Source organism: Leopardus geoffroyi, chromosome C2 (assembly GCF_018350155.1).
Source record: "Leopardus geoffroyi isolate Oge1 chromosome C2, O.geoffroyi_Oge1_pat1.0, whole genome shotgun sequence".
In the NCBI taxonomy this organism is placed as follows: domain Eukaryota; kingdom Metazoa; phylum Chordata; class Mammalia; order Carnivora; family Felidae; genus Leopardus; species Leopardus geoffroyi.
The window spans coordinates 154,212,309-154,238,654 of NC_059333.1; the positions used below are offsets into that span (position 1 = coordinate 154,212,309).

General features: G+C 45.5%; 1 protein-coding gene and 1 long non-coding RNA gene across 5 annotated transcripts in view; one reads left to right on the forward strand and one right to left on the reverse strand.

The window, feature by feature from the left end:
• The window catches only part of LOC123575837, a 46,216-nt gene extending 40,042 nt beyond the window's left edge, over positions 1-6,174 (forward strand). The window contains exons 2-4 of the long non-coding RNA XR_006701027.1: positions 2,424-2,501; positions 3,030-3,228; positions 5,066-6,174. This is a non-coding gene — a long non-coding RNA (uncharacterized LOC123575837). The remainder of the gene's footprint in view (positions 1-2,423; positions 2,502-3,029; positions 3,229-5,065) is intronic.
• Positions 1-26,346, reverse strand: part of STAC (SH3 and cysteine rich domain) — a 139,953-nt gene that overhangs the window by 3,020 nt on the left and 110,587 nt on the right. For 2 of the 4 annotated variants that reach the window (XM_045436636.1, XM_045436635.1), the window contains exons 7-10: positions 25,156-25,220; positions 23,345-23,433; positions 6,435-6,486; positions 6,181-6,318 (exon numbers count right to left, since the gene is read on the reverse strand). In XM_045436636.1, the coding sequence (XP_045292592.1) occupies positions 6,181-6,318; positions 6,435-6,486; positions 23,345-23,433; positions 25,156-25,220 (344 nt within the window). Of the gene's footprint in view, positions 1-4,236; positions 4,602-6,180; positions 6,319-6,434; positions 6,487-19,020; positions 19,421-23,344; positions 23,434-25,155; positions 25,221-26,346 lie in introns of those variants that run through there. The other 2 variants (XM_045436638.1, XM_045436637.1) reach the window with 2 other exon arrangements.

Consider the following 26,346-nt stretch of genomic DNA (forward strand, 5'->3'; position numbering starts at 1 on the left):
AGCTGGACAAAGGGCAGCTGTGAGATATTAGCCGACACAGCGACCGGGAGATAGGTGCCCCCACCTAGAGAAGGGGACGTGGGCAGGGCCCCAATAGAGACCCCTTCACATGGAAGGACAGGCATGAACAGGCCACTTAAAGAGCTTCATTTGTGACTCCTGGGGCTTGGGACACACAACAGGCTGGTATCTGGTTCATGTTTCAGAAACTTGCTGTGTGATAAGCTTGACTGGAAAGAGGCTCAGACAGGAGTTAATTTAACAGAAGATGTGTTGACTGTTTCACCAAGGCCAGAGGTGATCTGTGAGAAAGGAATAGCCCAGGGGCCATGTTAGATCCTACTAGAGCCTGATGGGGTAAGGTGACCCCTGAAAGGAGGGTGAACCACCTGATTTCCAAAAACTAAGGCCTGTCATTGCCCATGACAGAAACATTGCAGGCGGGAGACCCTAGGGATGGGCAGGGAGTATAGGTCTTAAAAGAACCCATTAAAATGCCCCGGGGGCAGGATTTACCATTAAAACCCGTCAAAGACGGAGTTTTCTTCCTTCTTGACATATGTCCCAAATTCGACAACCTTTCCTATTAGTCTAAGCAATCTGCATCAACATCTGCTTCCTCGTGCAGATTTGTTCTAGATGCTTATTTTAAAAATTGAGTTTATAGTTTGAAATAGTTAAGTAAAGAAATCAAACCTGAAAACAATTTACTGGCATACACACACACACACAGATGTTATATCATGGTGATGTCTAATAGGGAGAACCCTGGAAAAGGAATCAGAAAACTGAAATTCTGGCCAGAGCTAAGAGCCTTACACCATTACCCCATGCCTGAGAACATACCAAAAATGACTGCAGTTTGGGTCTCTGTTAGCTTTCTGGGTCTGTTTCTGAGTTTTCCGTTATTTACATTAGCAGTCAATTTCAGTCTCTCCAGCAAAATCCCACTGTGTGTCTGTACACACTACCTTTAATTTTCCTTCTCTCTCCCGAGATTTCAGCGTGGAAGTGAAACATGGTTTGGTAGAGGCAATGGAAGAGTGGTCTGAGGGGGTCTCAAAAAGTAGGGAGGCCTTGGGGCGCCTGGGTGGCGCAGTCGGTTAAGCGTCCGACTTCAGCCAGGTCACGATCTCGCGGTCCGGGAGTTCGGGCCCCGCATCGGGCTCTGTGCTGACAGCTCAGAGCCTGGAGCCTGTTTCCGATTCTGTGTCTCCCTCTCTCTCTGCCCCACCCCCGTTCATGCTCTGTCTCTCTCTGTCCCAAAAATAAATAAACGTTGAAAAAAAAAAAAAAAAAGTAGGGAGGCCTAGAAGCACCAATGTTCATGCTTTGTTGCATGTATGGACTTACTTTGCACCTCCTAATTGGCACCCCTACAGTGATTTGATCTGGGGAGACCTTCCAAAGGACGAGGAGTTCGGTACCCACCATGCCCTCCTTGGACAGTCTTGGGAGCAGACAATGGGTAAACAGAGGAGGAAGCTAAAGGAAGTTGAAAAAAGATGAACAGAAATGGTTGAAAATAGGCTTCAGTGCTTTGTACTCTTCCCAGAAATGAAGGGTCTAGAATTTAAAATTCTGGTGGTACAAATAACATAACTCTCCACGCTTGAGAATCTACCATTTTAGGAAGCAGGAACCGGGCTGGAAGCATTGAATTTTGAGGTAGAATGGAAACATGAGCCCAGAAGATTATGGGTAGAGAAGGGCAGGAGGTGAGGGAGAACCACAGCAACTCCTTTGGTTCGGAGAGCCATGAAGAGGGTACCCAACTTGTCTTGGTTTGCCAGGGACTTTCTCAATCTTTTCACTGAAAGTCCTACATCGCAGGAAATTCATCAGTCCCAGAGACCAAGTGGGGCTGTTGATTATCCCAGCAAATGTTTTCTTGGTCAGGCCACGTGAAAGATACCCCACTTCCTGTATTCATTCATTCATTCATTCATTCATTCAAGTTTTTTATTGAGTGCCTACTATGTAATAGATACCACTCCAGAAACTTGGACACTGGTGAAAAAAGGGCAGATCCCTGCTCTCCTGGAGCTTATTGGGCAGAACTAGGGGACAGATATTTCACTGAGTAATTACACATGTGATGAGCACATTGCTGAATGAATTAATTCCTCACTCATGGGGAAAGGGGTGCTGATGTGAGTATCTATGGCAATCTGATCTGGCCGAGGGGGTAAGAAAGACCTCCCTAAAGAAGAGGCCTTTAAGCAAAGATAGCAAGGTGAAAACGAGGGGGGAAAAGTAGGAGATGAACATATTTCAGTATCAAGGGAGTGTGGCACTTTGGAGGTGGGGAATCTGTGGGAAAAAGTCAGAGAGGCTGGAGGGGCCAAGAACGTGTAGGAACACAAGCACTATTGAGCCCAGCGGATGCCCTTAGCTGACCTTCTGACTTCTCCCATTGACAGGAACTGGGGGACTGGCCAACCACTAAAACCATCGCCGGCAACGATCAATTCAGTTAGGATTCACCTGTGCCAAGGAAGGTAGAAAAGCATTTATACTTTCTTGGGGGTAGTTTTCAAATTTTATCCACAATAAATGCATTTCAGTTTTGTAATCTAAAAATAATTTACCTATTTGTCTTGAAAGCTTTGATGAAAACACAAAGAATCAATAAAAGTAGTTTTACGGGGATGGCAGAACTTTGGATGAATTTAATGAAATACTGTTATGGTATTTAAAGTTGATTTCATGAGGGTATTTTTTAAATTTCAAAAATGCAGAAAACACATTTTGGCGTTAATGCAAACTCTAGTTGTGTTTGCAACATAAGGATAACTTGATTCTATTTGGAAACAAGAGCTCTGCGAAAAAATAATAGAATTATGAGACAAATTAACCCCAGAGGCAGAAATGTGATGTAATCAGAGATGCACTGCATTATTTTTAGAATCGAATTCCTTCTTTTTGAAATTTGACACCTAAAATAATGGGAGGCCACAAAAGTGGAGCCAAAATTTCAAAAAATCCTTCTCAATAACAGATTTTTAAAATGTAAATTTTCTTTCAAGTGGCTGACATTTTTCCGAAATTGGTTGCCATGCTGATGACAAAGATCGAAAACGGAAAATCGTGCGGGGCTAACGAGCCCTCGGTGCCTTTTGCTGACCCGTCTGGAACTGGAATCCATTACGTCCACATGCCTTCCACTGGGCATTGTCACAGCCACGGTGTCCTCTGGTTGTCACAGGACCACTGCAGGACGTCAAGGTGAGGTCATGGAAATGAAGGTCGTGCTCTCACTTCAGCTTCGATCCTGGGGCCTTTGTAAAGGGATTCCCTGCCTTTACCCTGAGCACTTCTGCTTCACCAGGTCTGGAATGGAGTCCAGGAGTCTGTATTTTCAACCACCTCCCAGGTGATTAGGATTCAGGTGGTGCAAAGACCACACTCCCAGAAACACCAGGCTGGGCAAAGTTATGGAACTTTTTAAGAGGGCTATAGGCAGGGGCACCTGGGTGGCTCAGTTGGTTAAGCGTCTGACTGGGTTTCAGCTCAGGTCATGATCTCATGGTTTGTGAGCTTGAGCCCCAAGTCGGGCACTGCGCTGACATCATAGAGCCTGCGTGACATTCTCTCTCTCTCTGCCCCTCCCCTGCACACACACACACACACACACACACACACACACACACATATGCACTAAATAAATAAATAAATAAACTTAAAAATTTTTTTAAAGGATTATGAGCAGATTCAGTTTGTTCCTGGTTCAGGCTGTGTTGTGTCTTCAGCATGTCTAACTGAAGAGGTTGGATTGTTTGTCTCACCCCTACCCATCCTGGAAGATGGTCAGTTCAACCATAAAGAGTCCAGAATGCAGGTGTGAGCCCATTCCCAGAAAACACAATTTGGGGGACGAAGGCCAAGGAGTTGGTAGGAGTCGTTGAGCTGATGTTCTGTTTCTGGAAATTGATCAACTTGAGCAAGTTTTCATTTGCCTTCTGATTTCACGGACTTGTATATTAATAAAACAAAAACAACATTTACTTTCAAGTGGGGAAGCACAAGAATATTCTGAGGAAAAAAATCAAGCGTGCTAGCAAAATTATTTAATAACACTTTGCCAATAAAGATGAAAATCCTTCTCAAATTTATTTCATTCAAAAGACTTTCCAAGCTTTTGGACCAGGGAGGATATAATTTGGTGAGCTTGGAGAAATTTGAGGCATTGGCATGGAACCCAGCGGGAAAGTAGGTGTTTGCTTTGTGGAGCGGGGGGGGGGGGGGGGTGTGGGGTGTGGGATTAGAGATGGGGTCTCAGTTTGACAAGGATGATTCCATTGCCTGGAATGACCCAGCAGGGCACTCATATGACCAAGAATTTGTTTTCAAGGGGCTCTGTGGTCCTAGGACACCTGCCTTTATGACATTTGCTTTCCTTGGGAGCCAAACTATGCAAATGGTGCTGTCCTGCTCAGAGGTTGGTCCACATGGTCCAGGGCACATGACTCCATGGAAAGTATGGGCTTAGAACGTGCAGATCTATGCTTAAGTTCCATTCTGGCTGCTTACCAGGTTTTTGCCCCCTTGAGCAAGGCAAAATCTTCTATGAGCTTTTGTTTGGGATCTCAAGTAAAATGCTGTAGGTATATATACTTTATAAATACATATATATGACATCATTAAATAATAATAATAATCATGATACTTATAATAATTATCATTGTGACAATGTCTAGGACTGTATTAATTTATTCTTTCCTTCTCTCTCAACTGGGGGCTGGAGCTAAATATTTTTCTTTTAAATAGCCATAAAGAAAAGGTAAATCATTATTTCTTGAAGGTGTATTTGTTAGTTTGAAAATGATCAAGTATTTCGATCTATGTGTGGCATATAAAATTGCTGATCAAATTAGGAAAGCCGATTTTTAAAAATTATAAATCAGATATAATTACGAAGAAATGACTGATTTTTTTTATGGGAGTTAGAAACTATCTTTTCAGGCAATTCCAAAAATGACATTCAAGATGTGTTTTGGGCAATTATTGAACAGGGATAGTATTAAAGCCATTAACATGTTTTTCTTTTTGTACTTCTTTGTAGAGTGGGCCTCATCATTTCCAACCAGAGGTTTAATTGCCTCAGGAGATATTAGAATTACCATACCAACAATGGAGACAAAAGAGAGGCAAGGTTTTGATTTCCAAAATTGGAAATTAGAGTCAATTGTGAGACTCTATGAGGAAATAGAAGAAATTTCTACGGTCTGATTTTTTCGGATCATCTCCAAATACACCAAGAGCAAACTTGGAGGTCTTAGCGTATTATTTTGCTCTGTAGCAAGGATACAGGATATGACATGAAGGAAGTTGGAGTCAGAGAAGAAGGGGCGGTAGGAAGCCCCCTCTCTCGGCTGGAAGAAGGCCAAGAAAGGCAGAGTTAGGACAAAGAGCCGAGCCGTGTGTGTCTTCTCCCTTTGTGCCTGTCAACATTCCAGAAGTGAGATGGGAGAGGAAGAAGCAAGGAGCCTGAAGACATACAGGTACAAGGCGATCGTGCCTTACTTCTCAGGAAATCAACGGTATCACAGTGAACTCCAAGTTCAACCTGGCACAAGAGCAAGATGGCACCAGACACCTCTAGATTAGATGCAGGGAGATATTCGGGCACTGGTGTGAGCTAGTCCCTGGTTACCTACGTCCTGTTTTATGCAGCCATGTGAAGGTGTCTTGCATTCCAGTGAAAAGGCAGGAGCTTCGAGTCTGGACAAGTAGACATTACTGAGAAGGGTCTTTGTGACCGGAGGCAAATGCAATGAACTGTGGAACGCGTCAGCGGGGAACAGCAATGTATTCCCAAGAGACTGCGAACCATGCATTGGTGGAGACCAGCAAAAAACCCAAACTGGACTGGAGCAGGGGTCCACCTCAGAGACGAGTGGTCCTCAGAGGAAAGCACCAGGACCAGAGTCCTTAGTCTGCTGCTACGATGTTATGTGTATTTCCTTTTGTGAACAGACCCCACCAGCTAAACTTGTGAACATTCTGGTTTTGCGGGCTTAGACCCTACACACTACACAATTATCACGGGCGTGTCTGTACCTTTCCTCAAAGTGAATACTTTGAATATGCCTGCATTCATTTAGATTTATGTTTGTTAGTGACGGTGACTCTGTTTGAGTCCTACCTGCTTGCTATGTGCGTGTATGCTGTACTCACCTGATTCTCTTTCAGTGTCATCTGCCCCTGTTCCTTACACCCAAGGAAGGTCCTAACACATCTAAAAATCTTCTCATTTTGTTGTACTCTCTGAACAAAGTTGGCCGGGAAGAAGCCAATCCTGTCTTGAATTTTTCCCTGAAAGGAAAAAGGAGGCATGCATCTGCAATTGTAACATCTGTCGTAATGATGGTTACCAGATAGTTACCAAATAAATAAATTTCTCTTTCTTTTAAAGAAAGAGAAATACTTACTTTCCACCAATCTTCATTGGTGTCTTCTAGAAGAGTAATCATGTCTCCTGGCCTATAATGAAGACAGAATGAGTTGAGGGAGGAAGGAGAGGGGGGACCAAAAGAAAAAAAAAGATGATTACTTTAGAGTCAGAAGCAATAGTTCTGTGTTTATACAAATAATCCTAAAATAAACAGAAGTGAAATAATTATGACATTTGACCAGTTCTTTCCACCCATAAAAATAGTTTTGTTATATATTCAACGTAAGTGTTATTTCTGCGCTGTATTTAAAATTTTTTTAATGTTTTATTTATTTTTTGAGAGACAGAGAGAGATAGAGCATGAGTGGAGGAGGGGCAGAGAGAGAGGGAGGCACAGAATCTGAAGCAGGCTCCAGGCTGTCAGCACAAGGCCCGAGGCGGGGCTCGAACCCACAAACCGCACTGCACGATCATGACCTGAGCCGAAGTCGGGTGCTTACCCGACTGAGCCACCCAGGCGCCCTCTCTGGGCTGTATTAAAAAAAAAATATATGGGGCGCCTGGGTGGCGCAGTCCGTTGGGCGTCCGACTTCAGCCAGGTCACGATCTCGCGGTCCGGGAGTTCGAGCCCCGCGTCGGGCTCTGGGCTGATGGCTCGGAGCCTGGAGCCTGTTTCCGATTCTGTGTCTCCCTCTCTCTCTGCCCCTCCCCCGTTCATGCTCTGTCTCTCTCTGTCCCAAAAATAAATAAATGTTGAAAAAAAAAATTAAAAAAAAATATATTAGCTCTATTTTTATATATAGATCAGGGTTCTTTATTATTCTTTTAGAAAAATTTCCTATTCATATTTGCCACTTTCTGTTATGGATGTGACCTTATAATGGATCTTTCTGAGGATATTACTATGTTTTTAAAACGATGTTTCTTTCCTTTATTGAATTCTTTGTTTCCTCTAGAATTGGTTGGCCTCGTCTTTATTTTACGGCTTCTCCTTCCTGTCGAGATTTTCTCCAACGTCGTGTCCCTTGGCTGTTCCTTTACGTTAATGGCTGACGACAGAGGCAGACGGGTGTGGACCGCTGGGCGAGCTTCTCTACTACTACTGCCTCTGTGTCTGCACTGGGTCTCCCTCCCAAGTGCAAGACCTAATTCCAGGCTCTGTTTAAGCAAGCAGAGTGCATCGACTGGGGTGTCTCATTTTTGGACGCTCGAAAATGCAGGAGGCAAGCGGTCTGGGGCCTCCTACCACTACCCCCATGGCTAAAATAGGAGGACTCTCTTAACCCTGTTGAGGGAGACGTCAGTTTAGTCGCCCGTTAAGTACAGCCGCCTTTTCCTTCCCTCCTCCTGCTCTCTAGAAAGTCTGGAGTCTAGAGTTCATCTAAACACAGCTCCTTTTCTCCTTTCTGTGAGACTTCTGTGCTCCCACAGGAGCCCTCCCTAGGCCTGGGTTCTCTTTCTTTTGAGTACAGGTACTCCTCGATTTTGGCATCAAATGCTAGTCGTTATAAGCAGTGACGGGGTGTCGTGCACACGGCTGGGGGTCCGTATCAGTTACATATTGCCGTGACAACGCTGTGTAACATACTGCCACAAAACCTCAGTGGCTCCTCGCGTGCCCGGGTGGCGGCAGGCTGTTGGCTAGGTTGACCGGGGGAGACGTCGCCCTATTTCCAGTTTCTCACACCCCACGAGGCCAATCTGGACTTTTGTGACAGTGCCAGAATATCAAGAGCGGCAAATGGAAACATGCAGAAACACATTAAGGGCCTCTCAGGCCGGGCTTGGAACTGACATACGGTTACTCCTGCCTCACTTTATTGGGGAAAGTACGTCCTAAGGCCAGTCCAGATTCAAGGGATGGCAGACAGATGCACCTTCTGTGGTGACGGAAACCGTGAAGCGTCACGGCCAAGGGCACGAGTACAGGAATTGGGGTCATGAATGCGATCAAGTCACTGGACACAGACAGCCTCGTGTTCTTCGGTGAATCTGCTGTGAGTTCAGCGTCTCCTTGGAAGTGTCCCTACATCTAAAGTCATTCTTTCCTGAGCACTGTGGTCTCCAGGCATCTTCTCTCTTCTCACTTCTATGTGCTGCATTTTGCCAGGAAAGTCTCCAAATTTGGGGGTCTCTGATAGTATTATTTCTTGTTTTCTAGTACCATTATGGATGTATTCTTAATATATATATATGTACATGTATATGTATATATATGTACGTGTATATATATACGTGTATATACACATATATATTCTGACATTTCAAGCAATATGTATATGCATATGTATATGTATATATGTACATGTATATATATACATATACGTATATATGTGTGTATATACATATATATATTCTGACATTTCAAGCAATATATATGCATATAAATATGTATATATATGCATATATATGCATATGTATATGTATATATATGTACATGTATATATATACGTATATATGTGTGTATATACACACATATATTCTGACATTTCAAGCAATATATATATGCACATGTATATGTATATATATGTACATGTATATATGTATACATATATATGTATATATATGCATATACATGTGCATATATATATTGCTTGAAATGTCAGAATATATGTGTGTATATACACACATATATACGTATATATATACATATGTATGCATATGTATACATATGCATATGTACATGTCTATATATGTACATGTATATATATACGTATATATATGTGTATATACAAATATATACATACTCTGCCATTTCAAGGGATTGGAGCAGGAGGGGAAGCAGGGCCATGTGCTCGTCTTGCCATTCCGATTCAATCTCCTCTGCTGTCATTTTCAATTCTCGGTTAATATCTGTCTTTAATGTCTGTAGAGGGGATTCCAAACACAACAGCCTTGTTGCACCTGAAGCGTCAGACACAGAGGCGTTTTGGAATTTCACGAGTCACAGATTCGTGCTGATGCCACGGAAAGCGACGTGGTTGAAAATCACTCTTTTCCCAGGTGAGGGATTTAATTAAGCAGGAAGGACGGAAGTTGATGTAGAACAATCTTTCCAGCTCCAGCAGATTTTACTCAACCTAAGAACCTAGGGAACCACACGTTAATATCATCTGCAGTGACGTTGCTGATGGTCTGAGAGAAAGTGCCAAGGAGGGGATAATGCTGGAGACTGGGGGGGAGGCATTGCAGTTGATACAGTTTTGATGCAGCTTTACAGCCTGGAGAGGGACACGCTCTTTCCCATGCCCAGAGGTGGGCAGTCCCTGAGCGCAGGACCCGTGTTAACGAACCCACATACCAGGATGAGGCACTCACTGGAAGCCAAGCCATAATTTCATGAGCAATACCAGACACACTCTCGAGAGTGATGTGGATTCTGTCTCATCCTATCAAAGCACCATCAGGATCAGAAAACTGCCTGGTGAGGGAGAAGGGGCACACTCAACTCTTCATTCCTTTTTTGTTGTCCTTGTTGTTTACCCACCCATTCCACGAATATTCCAGAAGGCCGACTCTGAAAGAGCCGTTTTACTAGGCACAGGGTGCGGCGGAAACCGGGGGACCCCGGCTGCTGGCCTTACCTAAGCTGCCCCTCCAGCTTGGGTCCGCTGTCCCCCTGAATCCCAGCTGCAAGCCCGGTGGCCCTGGGGCCAGCCCTCCGCTGTTAACTGTGACTTCTCTGCTCAGCCCGTTCTCGATTCACTTCTCTCCTCCTTCCCCCCACCACGGTGGCGGTGCGTGATGTCCGGCCACCAGGGGGCTCAGTCCAAACATTCTGCCCACTCGCTGCACGTAGAGAGGGTGCTTCCAGGGTTCCTGGAGGAATGGAGGCCTGGCGCCCCAAGTCCCCCTCTCCCCCGCTTGCTCTCGGGATGGACACTGCCCGTGCGCGACCCTCCGGCCGGCTTCACGCTGCCGTGGCCGAGCAGGCCCGGAGATTTTCTACTTTAACTCTCTTTATTTCCAAATTCTTGAGGATGAACTTGTCAGGCCCCCAAATATTTAAAACAAAACAAAACAAAACAAAACAAAAAACTCCCTTTGTTTAATTCAATCAGAGCTTCCTGAATTCAGGTCAGTGTTGCGCTGCACCGTAATCGGGAATTACACGCGTGCAAAATACAATGCGATTCACAAACAACAAAGGCATCAGCTTCCTCTTTGGTGCAGACTGATCAGAGCACCGCAACTGGTCTTTTCTTTTTGTCTGCTCAGTAAAATTGGGCTTGGACCCAGAGGAAGGCCTTCGGGTTGGTTTTTGGAAAGTCTTTTTAAGTGTCTTTTTTTTTTTTTTTGAGGTGGGGAGAGGCAGAGGGAGAGAGAATCCTTTGTTTTCTTTTTAAGTTCACCTGTTTATTTTTGAGAGAGAGCATGAGCAGGGAAGGGGCAGAGAGAGAGGGGGAGACAGAGAATCCCAAGCAGGCTCCACACTGTTAGCTCAGAGCCCAATACAGGGCTTGATCGCAAGAACGTGGAGATCGTGACCTGAGCCAAAATTCAGGGTCAGATGCTTAACTGACTGAGCCACCCAGGTGCCCCTGGAAAGTCCTGACACGATGAAGGAACCGTGGGCTACCAACAAGAGTAGGAACAGAGTCATAGCAGCTAACTGTAGAACTATGACTCAGCGGAGAGGGGACAGCGTTGACCTGCGAGTGTGTGCGTCTGCGTCTGTGCATGGGAACTGCATGGGTGCCGTCTGTTCATTTTCAGCCACACTCTGCCTCCCTCATTTCCCAGTTTTGCACTCGGACACAGGAAGCCTTCTCTTCCACGACCAGGTAACTGGTTGCAGGACTTAGAGGGCCCAGTGTCACAGGGTGTGGACGAGGCCAGCTGAGCTCAGTCAGCTTCAGGGACATCTTCTGCAAGGTGGTAGGGACACGGCTTGGTCTTCTAGGGGTGGGCTTCTGGAGGGTGGAGGGGGAGTTGTCCTGAGGCGCCCCCGGCCACGTCTCTCCATTTCCCGCGTGGAGCTCAGATTCCTAGCAGCGCACAGACACCCTCCTGATGAGGACACCCCATTTGGGAAGCCCCTTCTCCACGGTCTCAGACAACCCGAGATCTCAGACTGGCCCTCCGTTAGGGCCCTCTTTGTTTTCACAGTGTTTTGGATATAGCGAATATTTTGGAATGCAAAGGACATTGGTCTTCCTTTACCCCTCTAGCTCTGCCAACTGAGCCAAAGGAAATTATAGGACATCCCAGTAGTTTTTGAATGCCTGTGACACGGTAGGTTTGGGGCGTGTATTGAGTGGACAAAATGAAAAGATTTTGCTAAGCTCTGGTTTCCTCATCTTAACATTTTATCTCTTAAAATAATAGTACGTACCTCATCAATATTTTTGAGGATTAGGTGAGGTAATCCTTGTACGGCACATTTAGCCAAGCCAACAGATGGTAGCTGGTATTGTTGTTAAGGCATAGTTACTGCCCTCAAGATGCTGATACTCTTTTTTTTTAACAGTAAAGAAATTTTAGGGGAGCCTGGGTGGCTCGGTTGGTTAAGTGTCTGACTCTTGATTTTGGCTCAGGTCATGATCTTACGGTTTGTGGGTTCGAGCCCTGCACTGGGCTCCACGGGGACAGCGCAGAGCCTGCTTGGGATTCTCTCTCCCTCTCTCTCTCTGCCTCTCCCCCATTTGCTCTCTCTACCCCTCTCTCAGAATAAATGAATAAACTTAAAAAAGAGCTAAGAGATTTTACTCTAGGGAGATGCTGGTACTCTTAAGGGGGAAAGAAAGACATAAGGTGGTAATTTACAACAAAGTGTCGTCACCGGACAAGAAGAAATACGCTGGGGCAGGGGAGGGGGACAGACAAGTGCGGAAATGACCCCAAGCAAAAACCCCGATACAGAGGCTTCATTGAGACTCAGCGACCTCAACTATATTTATATAACTACACACTATACGTCACAAATACAGAATGAACTATACGTACTTCGCAAAGCTGCTGTGCGGATTCATCGCTAAGGCACGTGTGCTGCTCTTTAGTGCTGACCGACACACGATAAGGGCTTACACATTCTAGTTTCTTCCTAAAAGTGTCACTTTTTCACTTGGAAATTTGAAGATCTAGTGATGATTACCTCTTAAGTGAGTGCTCCCTTAGGTTTCTGGCAGGGACCGTTGGTTCATGAAATCATCTTTGGCCTCTTACGTGGCTTCAGTATGATTCAGAGCTTTGCAAAAGCTTTTCTCTCTCTTTACATCCCTCCATGCCTCTTGCCCTCCGCCCCGTGTAGTGACCAGAAATGTGGCAAGGGCTGGGGGCTAGAGCTCGTATTGCGGTGCCCAGGGGCCGATGGCAATGGAGGTGTGGGAATAGTGCGGGAGGACAGTCAACTAGTCTGGCGAGGGACAGCGGGTTCCGTGAACGAAGCAGGCGTGGCCCCCTCAATCTGCACACAAGTAAGAAGGTTCACAGAGACTTCACCAGCTACAGGCGGGATCTGAATCCACTAGTAACGCCACTAAATCAAGCTGCCTTGTGGAAATTCACCAGAAGTGCCCATTTTACTCGGCAAGTATTTTCAGGTATCCTTAGCCTTTCTTACCCTTTTCCATTCATTAGGGAGAAAAAACAAATCAACCGATGAAACAAAAAAACCCAACCAACCGAACAAAAAAACCGACTGAGCACAAACCCAATCAATCTTACAGCCATCGGAGTCACTCAGCCAAGAGAGATGTCCTGGAAAAACCAGGTCAGGGGAACATGAGAAGGATCCAGACTGCTCCGTTAACTTCAGATCTACTGCCTAATTTTTCGCCAGACCCGCTTCTCGATTTCCACCATCCTGCTCCAAAGCTTGCAGGCTGTGCCCACGGAGCAGGTGACCAGAAACTCCCGAATCCTGAAGTTTGATTCTCTCTTAATCGTGGCGTCCGTGAGACTGCCTGCGCTTCCCCCGGTGCCGAGACCAGCTCAGAGAAAAGGCATTCGGCGCAAGGGCCATTTGGATGGGATTTGGTAAATGTTCCTGAACTGTCACGGATCACGCTCTCCGGAACCTAATTGAAAGAGGCATCTGAGTGAGAGGCAGGCCGCAAAGCACATTAGTGGCATTCAAGAGGGTCTGGGTTTCCTGACACAGCGCGGCATCGGAACATAATACGCATCAGAGACTTTCCTCAAATAGCCTTAATTGCATTTTGATGTCCTGGTGACCGTGAAGATTATTTTTAAATCAAATTGGTGCATTAGAATTACATTTAGTTTTAATTAAGTTGATGCATTTGCCAAGCAGTAATGTGCTTAGAGAATGGAATCGAGACACCGAGGGAGTCTTATTCTCTCTTACTCTGTCTCCAGGGCTCTCCTTTTCTTATTTTATGGAGGAGTTATAAAGCCTTACAGAGTGAAGGACACAGCCACACAAGTTGTAGGCCAGAACCCGAATGCAGTCCCGAGTCCTGAACACGACCGAGGATCAGGGAACTTGCCTTGTGGCCTTGGGTATGCCACTGGGTCACCGCGTATCTTTGGATGTCACAGCCGTTCTCAAGTTGCACAGATAACTCGGAATCCAGGGGAACACTTAACCATTCAGATTTCCGAGTGGGATCTGACCCCCTAGCCCGGGGGGGGGAGCCTAGGAATCTCTATTTTGATAATATTCTCCAGGAGGTTCTTAGGGCTCGTAACAAGTGGTTTGGCAATCCTAACCATAGTTTCCTCCCCTGTAGAATACTAATCGCTGGGGTAACCTCACCGATTTGTGAAAAGAACTCAAGGGGATGTCGGGGAAAATTGGGAAAATTGGGAAGACTTTGAAATAGGCAGAAATAGTAGTGATCTGGGTGTTTAGCGCCCCTTTCCCCCAGCCAACTCCTTGTCATGTGAGCTCTTTTACCTTTTCAGGAAAACTGATGGTACCGTAAATGACTCTTGTCCCTAGAAATGCATGTGAATTTTGTCTGGTGGAAAACACCCAGTAGTTACCTGTAAGTACTGACCAGTTCAGCGTGCATTTGTAAATTCACGTCAGCACTCCCGATTGCCTGTTTGTGGGATGTCTGAGCTCTCCTTTGTACCGCCTGGGACATTATACTGGTTCTCTCGTTAATTAATGAGTCAAATAAAATTTTCGATATGTGTTCATTTTATATTTCTATAGTCATAATTTTACCTTAAATTAAAATTTTTTTTTAATGTTTATTTTTGAAAGAGAGAAAGAGCAATTCAGGGGAGGGGCAGAGACAGAGGGAGATACAGAATCGGAAGCAGGCTCCGAGCTGTCAGCTCAGAGCCCGACGTGGGGCTCAAACTCACGAACCCCATGAGACCATGACCTAAGCTGAAGCTGGATGCCCAACCGACTGAGCCACCCGGGCACTCTACCTTAATTAAAAAAAAAAAAGTTTATTTACTTATTTTGAGAGACAGAGAGAGAGAGAGAGAGAGAATTCCAAGAAGCCTCTGCATTGTCAGTGTGGAGCCCCACGCGGGACTCCAACCTATGAATGAACCGTAAGATCATGATCTGAGCTGAAACCAAGAGCTGGACGCTTAACCAACTGAGCCACCCAGGTGCCCCAATTTTATCTTAATTTAAAAAAAATGGTCAGTGAACGGGAGTGATTTTTCATAACGCACTCTAGAGATCACAAGCTTCCTGGTCCTAAAAGCAAGACATAACAATCCTAAGAAACTGGTAAGTAGTGGTAAGAATGGCCCACACTGGCTAAATTAATACATCGTCTCAATCTGCTGATGAGAACAAGTTGTCAACCTCATCACAGAGGGAACCCACACGGTCAATGCAGGATGGAGAGTTTGGGGTGGGAACAAGGCCAGTGGGCTGAGAGTCGGCCTCCCTGGGTTTCAGCTTGAGTCTCTGCTTTCTTCCGGTCAGTCTTTGGCCCTGGCTCTCCCAACTTACCCCCCAAAGGTAAGGAACTGATGAGGGAGCATGAGGCAGGCTAAGGGGCAAAACTCAGGCTGGCACGCCCCTCCCCCTCCAGGTGGAATATGGGTGATCTTCCTCAGACACTCCTGGCTACCCAAGAACAAAGGAAAGGGGTTCAAGTGCCTGCCCTGGTGATGTGGGAAATGGAGGCAAATGGAAAGGTAAATTCCCTTCCTGCCTAGAGCCCATTGACAAGTCCTTGAAACTGGCACAGCCCATTGACAAGTCCTTGAAACTGGCAGAGTGACCTCCTTCTAGGAGCTCAGCTGCCTCGATGATGACTCTTTGCGGGGGGCAAAAGAGAACCTTAGCTTAACATCATCCCAACCTCGAGGATCCTTGTAATTCTACTCCCTTGATCTCATGCTGGCAATCATACTCCAAGCTTATGGCCCTCCGATATGCATCTGAAGGGTCTCATGATTGAGGTTTTATATAAAGGTAATAAATGGTGTTTCCCTAGCAACAGTTAGCCCCTCAGGGTCCTGGAAACCTTGCTTCCAGAATTCCTTGGAGACTTACTCTATCCCTGACCCCCTTCAAACCTGAGGGTATATAATGAGTTACCTATCACGACCCCAGTGCTCTCCCTGCCCACGGGTCCTGTCCCCGTACTTTAATAAAATCACCATTTTGCACCAAAGATGTCTTCAAGAATTCTTTCTTGGCTGTCGGCTCTGGACCCTACAAACCCCCACCACCCCAAAACTTCATCAGAACCATAAACTGTCTCATTGGAATATGAACTATAACAGCTACGTGTCCACTCACTAAGCCCTACTGAAGTTGAAGATAGTCTTTCCATAATGAGGACTGGAATAGTAGTTATGAAAATAGGCTTAACGCCCCTAAAAGAATGTGTACCACCTCTTTGTGATGGGGTTGGCAATTGCCCCCTATCCGGTACCTCTTAAAGCGATTCTCATGTTCTGTCACAAGCCATCCTTCCTTACCCCTTCCTGACTGGAAAGAGAGAATGAATGCTCGCTAACCAAGCTGCACAGGCAGCCAGGGCCCCTGTTGCTGGAAGCCTTGGGTTGCTTGTAATGCCACCTGTTTGCGAAGCCTTCCCGAGGCCTCCCCAGGCTGCTCTGACGTCTCCTTGAAGTGCTGTGGATCTGGCAGCATCCCCGCCCACAAGAGCTCACAACGGAGTGTGCTTTCTCGTCCGCTTTTCTGCTACGTCCAGCCCATGACCACCTGAGCTCTTTGAGGGCAGGGTCTGTGAATTGTTCACCCAGCAGCGAGTCGATGCTCGTTCACTACGTGGGGAGCAGTAAAGAGATGACACAAATTCTGAGAATGGTCACACAAGGGTTAAAATCAGTTTGACCTCGATTTCGAGGGAAGCTTTGGAAAAATCCGAGAGAGATGAATTCAGGCCATCCCATCTCCAGAGGTTCTCATGAATATTAGCTAATGAGACCAATGGTTGCCTGGTTTCATTCAGACGCAACCACGGAAAAATCTGAGACTCGCTGCTTCCGAGAAAGAGGCTGGCGATTCAAGAATCTAAATCCTTATTTGGGATTACAAAAAAATACATTTTTCTTTGATCCCCCCCCCCCAGATTTAGGTGTTCAGATACACACTGAAGTGGAAATTAATTTGTATCTTTCTCAGAACTTAACAATATTGGAAAAGCAGCTCCCTCTTTCCCTCTCTTGGCTCCTAAGCTGTCTTTCTTTTTTTTTTTTTTTTCTTCTTTTTTGGCCCCTTATGAAACATGGCCATTATCATATAAATTTGTTTGGGGAGAACTAATAAAAATGAAAATGACTTCGATGTGGGAAGCCAAAATGGGTCCTTTGGAATAGGCATTACATGGTCACTACAATATGCATCTGAACCCTTCTGTCTTTTATTTACTCCCCATCCTTTATTTCAGAGCCCCTAAGATATTTTAGGGGCTTGTGTTTACTCGGGGTTATTTACATCTGCTGCTTATTTACATGATACATCAGCATGCCAAAGCCATAGAAATTATCCTTATTGATTTTTAAAAGGCGCGTTGGTGTGAATAATGAGCAATGGCTCTAACGCCATTTTGCAGACTTCTGAATCCCCAATCAGCCTGGGTAATGAATAGGACTGGTTATGCGGTAAATGTGACAGGCACACTTTACTTTCATCAACAAGCTAGGCGTGTGCTATCTTGCTAACAAAGTGTGTGTGTGTGTGTGTGTGTGTGTGTGTGTGCATGAATGTGTATTCGAGTGTGCATGGGTGTATGAATGTGTTTGTGTATATCTGACTGTGAGTGTGTGGGAGTGTATGTGCATAGGTAAGTGTAACACACACATATCCTATCCTATCCTATCTTATCTTATCTTTTCTTATCTTATCTCATCTCATCTTGAGAAAGAGAGAGCACCAGCAGGGGAGAGGGGCAGCAGGAGACAAAGAGAATGGAGCCCGATGCAGGGCTCAATCCGATCCTAGAATCATGACCCGAGCCGAAATCAAGAATCAACTGACTAAGCCACCCAGGCGCCCGTCAAGTAGCACTTTAAAAGTCTTTGCTTATGTACTCAGCTGTTCGTGCATACAGCCTAATTTTCAAAGCTCTTAAAAATTTTGAAAATAAAGGTCATTGGTGGAAGTTGTTTAAGACTAATTACAGAAGCTTATCTGCTGTACAAGCTCATCGCACTCAGACAGAGGGATGGGGGTGTTCTTTAATGTTATCAGACCTCAAATTGTCAGTGACGGTTAGGGGATCCAGAGCACGACGGCCCCACATCTTTCATGTCAGTGGTAAAACGTCATGCCTACAAACCAGGAACTGCAAAATCTACTCATAAGATGAAGGACAGGGTATCACAGCCTCCTTATTGCTGGACAAATTGGATCAAGTCCCCTTGGGTGTGCTCAAAGTCCAGAGAGAGCCTTTGAATGTGTTTTTTGCAACTATATATCCTTAGGGTAGGGTTAATGAGGTTCAGGAGACTTGGACACCAAACATATTGTGAAAAGATGCAAATTAAGAGAAGTTTATCTAAAATATACTGGGTACCCTACTTCGTACCGGGCATGAAATCCCACCTTTTATTTACATTATCTAGTTGCATACTCTCCCTTGGAAGAAGAAAACGGAGACCCCAAAAGATTGAGTAGCCGGCTCAAGGAGATGCAGCTAAGAAGGGTCAGAGCTGGAAGGCGGACCCAGGTCTACGTGACTCCCAGTCATTGCTCTTTTCTGCCCTGCGCTCTGCGCCTGATGGACAGGTAGAGTGTCATCGAGAGAACTCCAGCCATTTGGGGAGGTAATGGTGGACGCACTTACGAGGGAAGCTGATGTTGCACCGAAACGGTAGCAAAGCCAACTGTGCGAAGCCTCTGCCTTCAGACAGCATTGGGAGAGCCGTGACGGGACCACGGCATTTCTAAGAGGAGTACTCACTGCCCTAAGAATAGGGGGGTGGCATCTCAGCTTCTCCTTTCTGAGGCTTAGTCCCCCATTCAACTGTGAATGTCCAGTAAGGGTTCAGCAGGGCTCCTTCCAAACCATCTTAAACCTTTGAGCTCCTTTCCTACAATTTCTTCTTGGCAAATAATATTCATCACGGGTTCGAGACCCATCTCCTCCAGGAAACAGGCCCTGACTAAGCCCTCTGAGCTTAGCTTGCTTCCTCTTCTATAAGTTTCATTATATCGTCATGTACTTGATGTGCCCACGAACTGTGCGTGCCAGGCACAGCATTAGTTCATCCGTTCATTCATGACGTATTTATTACACATCTCCTATGTTTCAGGAACCAGGCTACATGGATGGGTAGGTTAGCAACTGCAGATTATTTGTTCTCATGGAATTTATAAGGGAGATAGAGGTTCACCACATAATCCCAGAAATATTTAAATACAAGCTGAGGTAAGGGCTTTAAAGGAAAGCTACATGGGGTCATGAAAGCAGGTAGCAGCGGAATCTCACCCAGACTGGGGCTATCAGGAAAGGGCGTACCGAGGAAGCGAAATCCCAGCTGAGATCTGTGAGGGCACGCACGCATGTGGGTGCCTGTGATGGTGATGGAGGGTGGACAGGAGGAGTGGCGGGGGTACCAGCCTGCAGGAAGGAAAATCCCTCGGCAGGTAGTAGTGTGGTTCTTCTGGGGAAGAAAAGAAGCCAGTGTGGAGGGAGCAGAGAGGTGAGGGAACCGTGGTACAAGACGAAACGGAGAGGTCCCCAGGGATGAGACTGTGCTGGTCCTGGAGGTCCTTGTGAACACTGTGGTCTTCACCCAAGGGAAATGGGAGGGCACTGGAGGCTTTTAAAAAAATTTGTTTAATGTTTTATTTACTTATTGAGAGAGACAGAGACAGAATGTGAGTGGGTTAGGGGCAGCAAGAGGGGGAGACACAGGATCCGAAGCGGGCTCCAGGCTCCAAGCGATCAGCACAGAGCCCGACGTGGGGCTTGAACCCATGAGCTGTGAGATTATGACCTGAGCTGAGGTCGGACGCTCAACCGACTGAGCCACCCAGGTACCTCGGGCACTGGAGACCTTTAAGCAAAGATGTGTGTGTTGTGAGCAGACCAAAGGCAGGCATAATGATGATCTCCTTTTACATGTGAAGAAGCGGGGGCTTGCGTAACTCTTCTGGGTTTCATGGGGGTCCTACAGCTAGTGAGTGACTTGGCTGGGAGCCAAACCCTTATCAAGCGATGCCCACACTTTTTTTTTTTTTTTTCTCTTAAGCATTCGGTGAATCTCCGTTGATATATATTCATTCTGTCTTCCTCTGTCTCTCATTTCTTAAGACTGGACTGGAAGTCCCACTTCCGGAGTACGACTAGATCCGATCGGAGTTAACACTATCAAGATCCTACTCTGTACCAGACACTGTTATTTTATTTAATCAAAGGGATTCCATAAGGGAGAGCCTTATTATATTTTCAAGATGACAAAACAGAGGTTCGGAAAGGTAGGTAATATGTCGTATTGTTAGAAAGGAGAGGGAAAGACAATGTACTGTCACCTTAGTGACTTCTCCACCCAAAGTGGATGGGAAGGGAGGGATGGGGAGCAAGGCTAGAAACACAGAGAACAGGCAGGGCCTGGAACCCCAGTCTGGGGAGGGATGGAGATAGGATGGCTGCAGTAGATTCAGGCAAAGAGAACCAGTCGGACTTGAACATTAAATACATCTTGGACGCAAGGTGAAGGGAAGCCTCTGGTGGCTGGCTTGGAGCCCGGGCAGACAGATGATGACATTATTCACCCCAAGGAGCAGGCTTGTGGGAGCGAGGGTGGTGCTGTTGTGTGCCTAGGGTGGGCCAGTAGGGATGTGAATCTGGAGGTTGGTAGAAAGGTCTGGATGGTTAGCTGTTGGCAGAAGAGCTTTCCCTGTTACTGAGGAGAAACAACATTGCCGAAGCAATGGGGTAGCCGCTCTGATCCACGGCTTGTTGGCTTTGCCAGTTGGGTCTTCTTCGACCTCAAGCTTACACTCCAAACCTTCCCTTTGTCTTCCTCTCATTTGTCCTCTGTCCTGAGGACACCTGTGTTCTCCCCCTGGACGAGAACTCAGGAGGATAAGAATGATATTTTGTTCAAAGGATTTTTCCCCCTACCTTACGGTTTACGGAGAAAAGGATAATTCACAAAGCCCCAGTTCATTCAAGGAATCATACCAAATCCCCAAGGCATTGCTTTACACATTCTGAATCCAGTGCCTGGCTTTTAAAATGGGAATACGCAATCTTTTGGCCAAAAAAAAAAAAAAAAAAAAAAAAAAAAGAAAAGAAAAAGAAAAGAAGAAAAAAAAAAAGAAAAAAAAAAAGAAAAAGAAAAAGAAAAAAAAGAAAAGGAAAAAAAGAAAAAGAAATAAGAAAGTATGATTTATCACTCCAATCTTGCAGTCTATGTAATGCAGGCATTTCACTCCTGGGAATGAAGAGTCCTGTTTGCCTCAAAGCAGACTGTAAATGTTTGATTCGTGACCAGACGACTTGACTTTTAATGACCTGCCACTGCCTAAAATAAGCACGAAAATTTATGACCGTCACCAGGCAGCTAGGCGCCATTTCTCAGTACCCTAATAACATCCTATATTTCTCTGAAATTGTTTTTTTTTTTTCATCTGATGGCTTCAGAATAAAATGGTGGGACTGACGCAATAGGAAGTTGTTACAGTTTAAGTCCTAGATATCCAAATGGCAAGCTCAAGGACATGGTACGCTGTATTTATTGCAAAGTGAATATACATCACCCTTCATCGGCAGATAGTTGACTGTGGACGGTCAGCTGAAGGCAAGACACCCCTCCAGGGATGACCCCCTCCCCACCCCAGCAGGCGCTAACCTCTAGGGCTTGTTATACCTCTGCTAGAATGGGGCCTCCCTTGGCAAATGTCACCACCTCCTCCCGCACTGACGCCTGACGGTTCGGGTGCGTTTACAGCTCCAGCCAGCGAGTTCAGCATGGCAATTCTCAACGAGTGATGGAGAAAACTCCGGTTACAAGAGCCCGATTGTCTGAACAAATCTAAGGTGCCAGGATTCGGGCCCCGAGCTCTGCTCTGGAAGGCCCCAAGAATCACTCGGAAGAAGATGGCAAATGAATGCTGACACCATGCTGACCCTGGGTGTGACCCAGGCTCCAGCAGGATATACACGTCAGCTGTGGAGTCTCGCTGGACGAGGGGGCAGCCGAGCTGCTGAGCTTGACCTCACGGCACGTAGAACCTGGGAAAGCGGGGCCAACCGGAGCCTTGTTGGCAGCCCCTTTTATGGGGCTCTGGGTAAAGTGAAAGAGGAGAGGCCGATTTCACTGAAGTGGGAGACCACACTCAGGCAAGTGTGGGGGGCACCGTACCCGGGCAACGGCCCAACCCGAGGAGGAGAAGCCCAAAGAGCTCCAGGGTGGAAAGACAACACCTTCCGGAAGCCACGCGAGGGGAGTGAACGGGAACCTGTAATTTGGCCTGCATGCTATTCGGGTAAGTGGGGTCCCCCTCCCAATGGAGGCTACACTCTAATGTGCTGACATAGTTTTCAGCGTCCTGGAGCTCTCTGTTCTCTTTGGAAGAGGAAACAACCCATCTCCCAGGGGGCATCTGACTAGACAAGCGGCCCCTTCTCTCCTGCTCTGGGACTAAAAAGCACCGAACCCCTAAGTTCTGGGGTCGTGAAGGCAGGAGAGGAGTGAGGCGTCTTCTTTGAGACGAGCCAGTAAACAGCACGTTACGAAACCTGTAACAGCCACCAGATACCGAGTGTTTCCAATGCCGAGGCACCGTGCTCTATGCTTTCTGAAGCTTATTCATTTTATCCTCAAAAATAACTCAGGGCGCAGGGGTCATTGTTATTCTTTTATAAATAAGGAGATCAGAGTAATGAGATGTTTGTAAAATTGCTCAAGGTCACACGACAAGTAGGATGTGAACGCGGCACTGACTCCAGCTGAACTACCCCCGAGACGGGAACAACACAAACCGGTCAGGAGAAAGTTTCAGATTTCACGAGGGGCCCCAATCCCACCTTCTCCTCCCGGTGGCCATGAACTGGGAGGGACCATGAAACAAAAGCCCAGCTCAGGGTGGGCAGCGGTGGGGCGCTGCCGTTCTCCCGCAGGTTCCACACGTGGTTGGAGTCTGATCCTTCAATCTATGTTCATTTGGAGGGACATATATGTCTTTTTATTCCCTACTCGACCCCCCAGGATGCCAAGCGCATTGGACGCTCAAGCTTCACGAAAACACCCATTGGCAGTTCTGCGGATGATGCGCTGAACCACGCTCCTTCAAGCGCGGTTCCAGATCAGTCGCATCAGAACCACCTGCCCACCGGCTAGAAATGCAAATTCTCAAGCCCTCCCCTCGTGCCCCCCCCCCCCCCCAGCCCTGCAGAATCAGAAACCTGAGGGAGAGGGCCCAGCAATCCGTCTGCTAGCCGGCACAGCGGGTCACTGGATGCACAATGACAGGGGAGAATCACTGCTTCATTCTTTTTTTCACGTGAAAAACATGGACCTTAAATTTTCTTTTTAGTTTTTCTTTAAAATAAGGGTTTTTTTTTTTTTTTTTTTTACCTCATTTCCAAATCTTCATTCTCCTGTGGTACAAATTTGTACAAGGCAACATAGGTGTTCATCTGTAATGGTTCTTTGGAAAGAGATCCCTGAGAGAGAAAATTCAAAAAAAAAAAAAAAATGAGAGAAGGAAGGAGGAAGAAACTGGAAGAAGAAAGAAACTAGAAAATGAGTAAGTGAATGCAACGTAATTCCAGCGTACAGATTGTAAATGTTAAAATATCTAACCATTATTAAAGGCTTTGTTTCCACCAGAGGTCTACTGTACATTTCTTAGCTAGGTTTGCTTTCATTTGTCAGAAATAACTACAAATTTCTTCAAATGAATTCTTCCTTTGCTATAGTTGGTCACGAGAGGTGCCAGGTTTGGCCCCAAGAAGGGGAATATTGGCTTTATAGAAACAGGGACATAGGAAGAGTAGTCAACAACTTTCACTTCCTCAAATGGATGTACCAATTAGTCTAAAATTTGGTATCTAGCCTATCAAAGGGGCTAAGGTATATCCATCTGGCAGTTAGTTCATGCACGTTGTGGAAAAAACATGGTTTTTGGCATCAGCTTGATTTAGTTGCTATCACAGAATCAGCATCTCCTATGAACCTTGCAATAATGATAATAAAACTACCCTTCTGATAGTTTACTCTGTGTGCCAGGCATTATGTTACGTGCATTAGCAGACTTGAACCTCCCAACAGCCCCCAATTGTTGTCCCCAACTTAGAGATTATACAAGAGTCTTACAAGCGGTATATAAATATTACCCACTGTTATTATCCAAATGAACATCAATGCTACATATACTTCATAATATATACAATATATGCAATAAATGTAAATTATATAATATGTAAAATATAATTGTGTAATATTACTCTTGTATAACAATACACAACATAGCATATGTAATATATACACATATCATTATTTAACATATTACATATGTGCATATTAGATTATATATGTGATATACTATTGTATAATCTATTTAAACACACAATATGATAAACATATACAATATATATCAGACATAACCAGAAGTTGTACACAACTGATTCACTCTGCATCCAAAGCTCAAGAGTACCTTATGCTATATATATTTCTGTCCTAGTCTATCCTTTTCTAATTATATAATAATTACATATATTATATATAAATGAAATAAAATAGAATAAATATGTCCTTCTATACTATAAAATATGGTCATAATAGATTCCGTAATTGTGTACCTTACACACTTTATAGTATGTGTCAATTTGTATATAACATGTACAATAGAAACAAAAAGTATACAACACAGTACTTATCCTTTCTACTTCTGATGCACTGCGACAGTTCTGTTTAGCGCTCTCTAGTTGTCACGCTATCTGTGCCATGGCGCATTAGGCTACGTTATTGTCTCCCATTCCACACTCTATCCTGTTCTAGACCTACTAACTTGATCTCGTAACCTACTTAGGTGGCGATCTGCAGTGTGATCTAAGGACCCTGCCTGGTCTGTTTTCTCGGACAATCCCAGAAGGAGGAAGGCAGGCTAACAGCCCAACCGATGAGAGACAGTCTCGGCTCAGCCAACGACGGGCTACTACGCTTAGAGCTCCCAGGTCCCTCCGGTGGACTTCTCCTCTATAAGAGCCTCCCAACTTCCCCCTCTGGTCCCTAGGAGAGCAGTTCTCTGCTTTGTTGGGTGGGATTGCCCGTGGTTTTGTCCTAGCTAGCTTGTCCCGCACTGGAATTTCCTGCTGTTTCTGAAGAAACCCATATACGTCGTTTTTGGTAGAATGATTGTTTAAGGTTAACGCAGCCATAAATACCTGGTGGTGTAAGTTCTTTGCTTGGTCTCTGAAGTCGTCAGTGCCATTTTCGGGATAAGTAAACACTGTAGGAAACAAGAAGCAGCAGGCGCTTCATGAATGGTTCGGAAACATGCTTGGAAGACGTGGTTTATGTATTCCCTGTTCAACAGCTTCTACTTTACTCCTCACTGCCTTGTCCTCATCCTCAGCGACCCTGCCTTCCTGTCACCTCCCGCATGATGCTTCCCCGGCCTTCCCAGGTGGCCTTCTGCACCCCCTTCTCTGCATGCCCACACCCCGGCACATGCCAGCTAGCACGCTCCTGAACTTGGCAACTGGTTGTCCGCCCCTTGGCCTCCTTTGGCAACGCCCTTCATTCATCCTTGAAACAATGTTACTCATCTCTGTCGAAAGTACCAAACTCATAGGTTAACGGAGTGGTGGGGGAGGTATGGCCTAACTGCACTCGAATTACCTTTTCGAAATACCAGATTCTTCTATCTGTTTCCAATGTGTTGGTTCCAGTTTCCTGATAGCTATTTTCTATTTTGCACATCCAAGTTTTAGCTTTTAAACTTCAAAATATTTCCCCCATCTCTTACTGCCAATGCACTGGGGCTATTATTTGGGATAAAAAATAAACAGTGGTTTCTCATTTAGTTTGTTTTGAAACATGTGCTTCTCTTCCTTTCGCATGTAAGCAGCCGCTCTGCGGTCTTTAGTAAAGAACAAAGCTTCCCAAAATGGGCAGGACGGTTCACTGTCCACAGGCACAACTATGGGAGGTGCTCGATGGGTACTGGGGGGAGGGCTCTGCCTTAGCTAGTTTGGTCAGTCACATTTACCTCAGTGACACAGTGTGATGGCCTTATTCTCACCGTGTGGATCTGCCTCAAACAAAAATGTGGCAAATGTTTCCAAGTTTGCACAATGGAATTTTGGTGTCTAAATTAACCTACTGCTTAGGTGACTTAACATTTAAAAATAACACATTGCTGCTTTATTCTTCCCTTTGGTCTCCCTTCAAATGATTTTAAAAAATACCAGTAAAGGAAGAGAAACACACCACAGAAAGCCCTATAATCTATTTCGGTTACGCACTGACATTTCCACGGTCCTTCCAATGCACTCGATAATTGTGATGCAGAAAACATGCTTCAGAACAAGAGCCTTTGTAAACGTAGTGATGCTTAGTAAATGTCTATTCTC